The sequence below is a fragment of the Apiospora kogelbergensis genome, assembly GCF_038363985.1.
Source record: "Apiospora kogelbergensis strain CBS 113332 chromosome Unknown utg000005l_segment0_segment0, whole genome shotgun sequence".
NCBI classification, from domain to species: Eukaryota; Fungi; Ascomycota; class Sordariomycetes; order Amphisphaeriales; family Apiosporaceae; genus Apiospora; species Apiospora kogelbergensis.
The window spans coordinates 2,832,086-2,842,098 of NW_027117422.1; the positions used below are offsets into that span (position 1 = coordinate 2,832,086).

At 54.8% G+C, this 10,013-nt stretch overlaps 2 protein-coding genes across 2 annotated transcripts; both read right to left on the reverse strand.

Annotated features, from left to right (window-relative positions):
* Positions 1-759: 759 nt before the first annotated feature.
* PG998_007518 (uncharacterized protein) lies at positions 760-3,016 on the reverse strand (the record flags this gene model as incomplete). The annotated part of the gene is made up of 2 exons (XM_066874334.1): positions 760-2,123; positions 2,356-3,016. 2 exons carry the CDS (start codon positions 3,014-3,016, stop codon positions 760-762), a joined length of 2,025 nt encoding a protein of 674 aa, XP_066730279.1.
* Positions 3,017-6,764: 3,748 nt separating this feature from the next.
* On the reverse strand, positions 6,765-8,358 carry PG998_007519 (protein kinase regulator Ste50; the record flags this gene model as incomplete). The annotated part of the gene is made up of 3 exons (XM_066874335.1): positions 6,765-7,804; positions 7,867-8,028; positions 8,088-8,358. The coding sequence occupies 3 exons, from the start codon at positions 8,356-8,358 to the stop codon at positions 6,765-6,767; spliced, it is 1,473 nt and encodes a 490-aa protein (XP_066730280.1).
* Between the last annotated feature and the right edge of the window lie 1,655 nt (positions 8,359-10,013).

The window sequence follows — 10,013 nt, forward strand, 5'->3', positions numbered from 1 at the left end:
TAGCAATGCATTGTAATTCCAAAGATTCAGCGTTGGTGACACACACGTCAGGTGGATGTGCTACGTATGATGAAGCCCACGGCACTCGTTCTCTGTCTGCCAAACTTTTACCGGTAGTACCCCATGGAGAGCCGGGCACCAGAAGGGAAGCATGCACCATTCGTCTCCCTCACAACCTGCCGATAGCTATTCTTTTCGCTTAGCAAGTCGGCCCTCTATTACGAATCGATTTACGCGCCTCACTTTCCTTAGCAACCAACCAACCATACGCCGAAGATATGCAGCACATGTGACCGGCTTGGTGCAATAGGAGGACGTTGGGCATGAAAACAGCGACATGTCAGGCCACGAAGGCCCGCGCTCCCCCGGCTTGACGTGACCGAGGTATTTCCCTTTTTCCCTCCTTTTCGCAACTTCCCCCAACTCCAGAACAGCCTGCATCGCGAAGACTTTCCACGCTCGAATCGAAACACAATATCGGTCCATCTGTTTCCGGCTATGGCAACGGAATCTTCTGACATAAGTTTATTTTCTTTTAGTGGGCTGCTCTATTGAAAGGCCCCTTACCCTACATATTAACCAAACCGTTTCAAGCCAACCAAGAAGCCGCTGTAAACCGTACTCACACCCATTCAGTTAAGCATCATGATATCGTCAGAAATTATATCCTCCGCCCGGTACACGTCCAGAGAGCACGGAGAAAGACAAAAATGGCAAAGAAAGAAAGACGGGTCTTTTATCGTGAACCTCACGTGAACCTCAGCCATTCAGAACGGTATTCACTTGTGTCCTGGGCTGTGATACCTCATCAGTGGTGGTAGGGTCTGTAGCGCGATTCGAAGCGCGGCTCACAGCGCGGCTCGAAAGGATTCTCATGCCGCGGTGGCTCTTCGTGATCCTGCATGCAATCGCTCGTCCTGTGCTCATGATATCCATACAGGGAGTCGACCGGGGGGTCGAAGACACGGCGGCCTTCGGGATACGATTCGCGGCGCCTGCAGTCGTCGGCCCGGTGATGGGTGTCGTAAAAATTGACATTCCCATAGGCGCCGCGAGGGGGAGGAGCAGGGGGAGAGGAGGGGTCCGTGGAGCAAAGGCGCGAGAGGAGCGGTGATAGCCCGCACCTCCTCTGCGACCACTTCGATGATGGGTTTCTGTCCGGCAATACTCAGGCTCGTATTCCTGGGCCTCATCCTCCGTGGACGAGTAAGAATCACCGGTCTCCATGTCGTCCTCTGGGTACGGGGGACGGCGCGGCACACGACCCCTCGGCTCGCGGCGTGTCTCACGGCGCGGCTGACGGCGCTCGACATACCGGACACCCGCCCTTGTGCGCGACAAGGGTCGAGGGGGACCATGGTCCGTCGACAGCTCGTCGAGTACCCGGTTCTTGTCCTTCTCATCTTTACGGCCATTAATGTAAGCTTCGTCTCTGATCCTCTCGATCTCGATCGTTTGGCTTGGCTGCACAATGATAGGAGCAGCTGGTGGAGGTGGTGGCGGTCGCGGCAACGGTGGCACGAAAACGGGATCACTATTCAAGTGATAAATGCTTCCGTGTCTCTGGTGCATTCTGGGTGAATAGTGAGGAATACCAAAAGCACTTCTACCTTCGTGGGGGAAGTGGCGGTGGCGACTCAGGCTTGGCCGTCTCATCCGACTTCGCGACTGACTTGCGATCCGGCCTTTCACTTGACTTTTGCCGCGTCCTTTTCCATGACTCTTGCTACGGCCTTTGTTGTGGTTGTGATTGCGCTTATGGCTGCGGCCACGTTTACCGTGTCTCCCGCTTTGGGAAGACGTGTCGGTAATCGAAGTCGGATCTGTCAACGTAGACTCATCCCCTGACCACTCCTCACCTAACTCTGAGCCCGAGTCGCTTGCCGACGAAGAACTCTCACTCCCACTTTCCCCTTCGATGTAGGGTTTCGATTTCTTATTGTCGTTCTTTTGAACCACCTTGGCAGCTAGCCTACCACCGCCGATAACATGAGGTGGTGGCGGTGGTGGTCCTGGGGGGCCGTTGTTGTCCTGGAGGTCCCGGAGGTCCCGGAGGTCCCGGAGGATGCCCTCGAATTGGGACCCCTTGACCTTGGTGTCCGGCGCGTGGGTCTTGTTGGTGGCTGAAGGCACCAGCTTGTGTCATGGCCTGCAGCCTCTTCCTGTGCTGGAGAAGAGCGTTGACATCAACATCCGGGCGCGGCGCCCGCTTGAAGTACGCTGTGAGTGACACCCTCTCGTACTGTTTATTAATGCTCAACGGGTAAGAGGCAAATCTAGCCTTGCTTGAAGAGGGAATCTTTCCGGGCTTGCTTCTATTCCTACTTCTACTCGTACTCCTTCTTTTACTCTTACTCTTGTGGGCTTTTTTGCCTTCACTCTTGTGTTTGTGTGACCTTGTCACGAGTGGTTCGCTTGTGCAGAACACGGTGTTGCCCGGACCTACTTGTCGGAGCTGGTGGTCTATCTGAGCAAGTGTCCACTGAAAGTTGGCCGGATCGTGTTCACTTGCTGTGAGATCGCCAATGGTACGGTCTAGCTGTCGTTGCAAGACCGGGCCCAAGTCCTTCTTCTTTGCGACGACGTGGTTAGTCTGCATATTTAGACGGCGGACTTCCCTAGCCAGCTCTTGCTGTGGTTGATCGTGGATTGCCGTCCTGACCGCCTGACCCCAGCTTGATTTGGTAGTGTAGTCCTCGTCGCGGTCCAGTGCCTGTCGACTGTAGTAGTCGTTGTTGTTGCTGCTTCTGCTGTTGCTGCTACACTTCTCAAAGCGGAAGGCGGCGTACTCTGTACACTTGGCCGCCATCTCCGCCGGAGTCATGAAGCTCTCACTGACATCTGTAACTTCCACCCGGGGCCTGTTGAAGCGGAGTTCAACCGGGATTGCCTCCGGCGGCGGCGGCGGCGGCGGCATTGGGAGCATTGGGGGGATCGGAGGCATGGGTCTCTGTCCAGGGGGCGGACCATGTTGCTGCTGTGGTGGAATGCGGATGAAGGGTGGTTCTCCAGGCATGTTGAATTTGGAGGAAGATTTGTGTTGAAAGGGAGGCTTGCTACAGCGTTCAATGAGCAACCTGCCTCTACCGATAGCTATCGGGAACAGAATGTGGGCAACAGGCTCAGGGGTTGGGTGATGTGGTCAATGGATGTTGGTGCTGTCAACCCGCCTGGCCCGGAAGTTCTGGCTGACAAGGGTAGCAGTACTTTTGGTGCCCCGAAGAACGATGAACAGTGGAATGAAAGAGCGTCGATATTCCTTGAGGGTGGAGTGTCCCAGCTGATATACACATCAACGTCGGGCGGGGGAGAAAGCTGAAGCAACGAATCGGAGGAGGGCGTGTGTCTACCAACTAGCAGCAAGCTACGTTTGTCTTGGACGGTGAGAAACAAGGAGACTGCTTGATGGTGGTGGCACGGCAGCTGCTTAACGACTCCCCAGCAATCCACGCACGCCGATCTACATTGAGGGCATCGCCCCCCTCCCAAGGCAAAGTTCGTATCTCACCTGGGTTCAGCCACGGCGTCGCCCGGTGAATATGATCTTCTCCCGGACCCGCGTTGTCCCCCCCAGATGACAAGGCGTGCAGCACTGCACCCTTCTCGGATGTTTACTGTTGCCAACCAGGCGACCCACGTTCCGGTGGTATACTTTTCCTTCCACGGCTACCGTTCCTGAAAATGCTGCAGATTATCGAACGATGGCAGGCACTTGGCAGGACGTCAGCGGGCATACGAGAATGGAAATCAATGGGAGGCAGCTGCGCAAACAAATGCGGCACGGCTGCAATCAAGGACCAAGCACATGGGAGAATTCCAGGCGGACAAACAACTGACCGCGGGCGGCATGCTGGCTTTCTGGTTCGCAAGCGCCACGAGGCAACCAGAGAGCTAAAGACGGCAGCTGCCTGAAGTGAGGTGTAGTGCTGGTTGGACTCTCTCACCCAGTCGATGATGCCACTTTCGTCGTGGAAAATCAGGCTGGCCCTCACCTTGCACGCTGCCCACTGAGCTGGGGCGCGTCGGTCAGCTAGTTTGCATATAAGCTGCATATCAGTCAGTAGAAGCTGGGCGATCAGTTGCAACACCCCCTGCCGGGCGCATGGCCTATGATGTTGCATCGTGCAGCAACCATCAGCGCATCGTTACAAGCCAGCTTCGTGTGCTTCGCATGTCTGTGAGGCTCCGCGTGGGGAGCATCGGCGTCTACTTTTGCCACTCCACGTCAGGGGCTGGGCATCACCGAATGACCCGATTGCCAGCTCAATCAACTATTGATGCTCGAAAGCTCATGTAACACAAGGACCGCCCATGTCTCACTCGCCCTCCAGGCAGATAAGCAGCTACTTAGATGTACCCTGCTTTTTCGAATGTGTTGATGCCCAATTGCCAGCGAAAAGCGCACCTATGAGTTAGACATCGAGATGCAGTATATGGCGTCGTCCCTGCAAATAGCAGATGTAAGATTTTGAAATATCCGCTTCTAGGGGTTACAGGCCCCCTGTAATATCTACTTTAGGTGTGTCCAAGTATGTGTTTCTTTTCGTGACTGGAAACTGGAAACCTCCTTGCCGTACACCTTGAAAACGCCAACCCTCTCATAGACGTCTTCCTGGCCACCATCTGATGTGAGTAATATCAGCCCATAGTTGACCTCCAAGGCCATCACACTCTCATCAGCCACGCAGCTGTTGTGCCCGTGGGCGGTGTAGGGCCTCGTTCTCCTCGACACTGGCTCCGTCTTCCAGTGAGACGGCAGGTTCGCCGCTCTCAGCTCCAGAGACTCGCGCATAAGGAACGCTAGCATGATTTTGCGGTTCTTCGTGCTCTCACCCAACTTGGGATAACGTGGCTATGAGCGGCCTTGTCTAGCCAAGGGTAAGCTTGCTGGACCCCGGGCAAGTGTTGCGATGGACTATAGCCTTTCTTGCTCTTCCAGTGCTGACTGGCCTTCTCGCAAGTGCTCCGTAAAAGTAAACCGTCCGACCACTTTCCACTCAGGGACTGCATCACCGTTTCTCCCGCCATCGCTACTGGGTGGTAGCCCGGCAGCCCGGCTTTCGTGTCGGTTCGACACGGACCCGGTGTGTTGTGGCAGCTAACAAAGTACAAGCTCCCTCTTGAATTCACTAGGGCACGCTAGGCTCGCCGAATCTCCCCGTTCCGGCAATACCTGAGAAGGAATAAAATCGCGAATACGTTGCATGCCGTAGCTTGAAGCTTGGTAGTCTGCGTTCCACTTTCTACCGTGGCTGATCGTCACGCAGGGTCGCCGACTATGATGACATAGTGATCCCGGCGGAGTGGTGTTCAAGCGACTAGCAAGGCTAAGATAACTGCTACATGGGCCGGGCCCTTTCAATATGCCACTAGAACCCGACAAAGGCATGTTTCCGAAATAGACAGTATGTAGAAGGTGTGGTTTTGTGGGGATGTGTGTTCATGTGCGTCTACTATATGTTGTTCGCAATGGGGGAAGAAACAATGTTTGGCATTTCATCCCAACTCAGATGGGATTATATTACTTCTAAGTAGTTGGCAGCATCGACGGTTAGATGCATGGGCACTGGCTTCTCTGCCTAGCCCAGTGTTGTTCCTCTATTATAAAACAGCCTCCAAATATTTCCTAAATACTACTCAGGCAGGCTTCTCCCGTGCCCGGCGGGTGCGGCGGCACTGCTGTAGCGTTGCGAAGTGCAGTCGATGTACGTGAGACCGCCATCACGTGTTGATCAAGCACACGCCGAACTTGGATACGAGGTAGCTGAACAATCTCTTTCTTTCTTCATTACCTGAGACCACAGCACAGCCTCCCCCGATGGTTTCGAGATGGTTGGATTGCTGAGAGGCTGACTAAGCGTCGACGCGGGTAGGGGACCCTCCATCCTGAGACACATCGCGCCGGTCACCCCTGCAGTAGTTCGTCGCTATGCTGTTCCACTAGCCAGCTGTAGACTCCGTCCCAATGACCATGTGAGCACCCAAGATGCCCGCGACTCCAATCGATAGAAAGTTGCTTTCAATTTTCGTTAGGACAATTGAAGCGCCGTTTCAACTTCAGCTCTGGCTATTCCGGGGTTCGGGATATTGCCTGGCGGCGTCCCCGAACTGCAAAACCATGTTTCTGGAACACAGTCAGGCCGCGCTGCCTGGCTGGCGGTAGCCGTCCAGTCGTCCCATCTGCTCCAGTCATGGCAAAGGCTGTTGACGACATTGCCGTCGTCAGGCTCCAGAATGGCTTGACACAGGTGCTTGGCATGACATGGGGCGCATGTTGGCGGCGAATATGAGTTCAATGCGACCAAACAAACACTGCAGAGGTCGGTGGCATGTATACCAAAGCCTTGGTCGCGGCGAAGCAAACAAGGAATTTTTGCTTCTTGTACCCAAATGACGCCATGAAGGCGACCGGCAGATGGGGGAACCCCAATGGTACTTGTTGGACTCGGCGCCCAAGGCCGGATCTGAGTGGGGGGTTGGTGCAGGGTCCGTGTCGGATAGATGGATCCCCAGAATGTTGGAAACGTCAGATCGGTATGTGCTGAGATGAAAGGACGTAGGATCCAAGCAGTTCGCTCGACTGCAGATACGCGCACGCTATGCAAATTCATGATTCCCAACCCCGCGAGCTGCATCATGTGCATTGACAAAAACCAAGATGGGGGGTAGTGTACTATTGGTAAGGGTACTGGTACCAAGAATAAGAGTAAAATCGTAAGTCTCGTATACAACAACGGTAATGCATTGTGAGCTGATTCGTTTCATCATATAATACCTCCAGGAGGGTCGTAAGCTACTCCACGCGCATTGGTTGAGCTCAGACCGGCGCTGCCTGGGGCGTCTGTATCGGCTGTGGCTGTGTTCGTTTTGCGCAACATGAACATGGGCTTCTTGCCCTCCTTGTCCAGTTGCTTGAAGAGGATGAGGGGCTTCTCGTCCAAGCCTAAGCACCGTTCCTGGTCGCCGTAGACAATATAGAGTGCATATTGGTCCCATGGTGCATTGATCTGATACTTTCGAAGAGCGGCAGGGAGGACCTTGTAGCAAGGGTCATCCATACTGACCCGGAACGACTTGAAGATCTCCACCGAGGATGAACCGGAGCCTGGCGTGTCTGGGGCCGGAGTCTGCATCCGACGTGGGGCAACCGGCTGCTTGGACGAAGCAGAACCGGGATTGTAGATGTGGTCGTTTTCGGCAAATGTTGAGCGGGATGACGGGGTTGGCTGGTCTGACCGATAAGACCTCGAACCCAAAGTAGCACTGCCCATTGTGGGGGGTGAAGTAGGCGATGGTATGTTGGGAGAATATCCAGGTGATGTGGCTTGGCCAGAGCCGTTCATGGCGGCGAGATGTGAGGAAGAAAGGACGGCTCTCTCGGCAGCACTGGCTGGGTCGAGTGTTTGCTCTACCAACGGCCGCTCGTGAGTAGTCTGCAGATAGGAGGGAGAAGCGTTCTTGGGAGTCGTACCCAGCACAATCTTCTTAGTAGAGTACTGCCTCTTCAACCCTCCCCCTGACGATTGAATGGACGAAGGCGTCGGCGCCGGCGGCGATATAGTGGACGACTCGTAGCTGTAGCCCTGATTCTCCCGGGCGGACACATTGGGCAGTGGTTGTTGGGCATTCTTGGCCAGCCGCAGAGCTGGCAGCATGTCCTCGCGCAAGCGCCTGTAGTCGTCAGTTAGGCGGCGCAGGTCTTGCTCGACGAGGCTCATCCTCTCGTCTCGCAAACGGAGCTGCTCCACGAGGTGTTTGATGTCTTTCAAAGTAGCTGTCGCATATTGAGCCTCGGCCTCGGCAGCTAAATCCAGACCGTGTCAGCAGAGTTCCGCAAGCGATATTCCCCGTTCAGCCAACACTTACACTGAGGCACGTAGTGATCGCTCTCTATGGGAATGTCCTGGGCCTTCTTCACATCGTAGACGCTCTTGAGAATGGTCAGTCGATGGCCGACACTCGCAACCCCCATGGATTTCAAGTCATCGTGCAGCAGAGCTACTAGGGCCTCGCCGACAATCTCGTTTTCTGCCAGCCTTCCGTTAGCCAAAGCGCTCGATCGGGTATGTTACTTGATTTTCACCCACCTAGGAAGCGATCCGAATATTGCTCCAAGCCTATGGTAGCGACAAAGTCTGCACATTCCTCGGCAGTCCACTCTGTTATGATAGTCTCGGGTAGGCGATCGGCGCTGCTCCGGTGGCCATAGGTAGTAGGGGTATGCTCGGTCGAAGAACGGCCCTCGGAATCGGTGGGGGAGATCTCCGAATCGGTCGCAAGCACGGGCGAGTGCAAACTCCTCTCGTACTCGTCATCGGCATCCGACTCGGCGTAGGCGGTTCCCGAGTCGAAGTTCATGGTGCCTTTTTGCGGCGGTCTCCCGGTCAGGTGATCCGCGAAGCAGGACGACTATGCTGAAGTCTCGACGGTGCAGGCTGCTCTATGAAAGCGAAGAATCGCCAAGACTGGACACAAAGAAAGCCCGGCCAATTGCCAATGCGAAGCAAGCAAACAGCTGGCGAGTTCCGAGGCTGAGTTGGAGCCAGTCGATAGATGTTTGAATAGCGCCGTAGGATGTTGGCGAAGGGGGGCTGGCCGTAAAGAGGTGGTCGCACCGATAGGCAGATTTGGGTTGGCGGTGATAATGACTCCAACTTGCTCTCTCCTTGGTGAGCAAACGGTCCGAGGCTCGAGCCGCTCTGGATTCGGGCTTGTCCAAGGTCAAAGGGGGTCGTCGGTTCAAATTGGCCGTACGCTCGGTTGCTCGTTGTACGATTAGATTGAGTATGTAGGCTGTGCGGGAGCTGCAGGCAGAGTATGTGAGTGTGTGTGTGTGTGCGTGTGCTGCAGGTTGACAAATAAGTGGGATTGGGAACTGTGCCGGGCGAGGCTCCAAGTAAGCCGGGCGGGGAGTAGAGTTGGAAAGCTATGCAGTGCCGCAGTGATAGATGGGTAGGTGGGCAGAGAGGGAGGAGGAGATGGAGAGAGTGAATGCGTGTGAAAAGCGGCGTGTCTCGAAATGCCCTCAGAGGCGGTGCAGGCAAAGCAAGGCAAGGCAAAGCAAATCCGGAGAGAGCATGGAAGCAGCAGCAAGCAGAAACAATTGAACCGGGAATGAGTGAACGAATGGATCGATCAATTCAGACTGTGACTGATCAATCTCCAGGTACTTCAGTTCCTCTCTACGCAGGTTAGTTAGTAGGTTAGCCGCCGCCAGGTGGGTGGTGGTGTGCGGTGCTGCTACTGCTGCTGCTGCCGCCGCCGCTGCTGCTGCTGCTACTGCTGCTGCTGCTGCTACTGCTGCTGCCCTGCTTCTCTTCTCTGTCGCCGTGCTTTGAACTACCACCCGTTCCTCCTCGCTCCTCACCCTCTCCCCCACTTTTGTGCTCTGGTCCTTGTCTTCCCTATCTGTCTTTCTTTCTTTCTTTCTTTTGCTCGCTCTATTTTGCAGCTCTGCCTCTTGGCATTGGTCTCCCGTTCGCGTAGGGAAACCTGTTGTTTTTCCCACCCTTGCCTTTCTTCTGCCTCCCCGTTCTGTATTCCCCTCCCCTGTAAGAGGTAAGCCGCAAGCTGCAGGCCAATCGATCCTGTTGTTAGTATATTGTTATTAGTTATTTACTAGGTCGGTCCCTTCTTCACCTAAGTTAAGTAAGTGGCCGGAGCTGCTGCTGAACCCCCACCAGCTTTACTGTACCCAAGCCTCATCGCATTAGGTAGGCTTTAGGTACATACCTACTGTGCTAATACTGGACTGGCTGTCTGTCATTTATTGATATCGCTATCAATATGTGTTCTAGCCCCTCCCCCCCTTAGTATCCGAATTTCGTGACATTCCCGGCCATGAACAGCTCGACCCAATGCCAGCATTTTCTTCTTCCTGGTACGTAATAGATGGCCGTTGGCGCCTGATTCACAATCTCTCTATCCGCCCACGCTTGCTCCTGGGTACATGCAGTGCCCCATTGGCTGCTGTGTCAGTCAGACAGCCGCCGTGCCACCATATCGGTCCATTG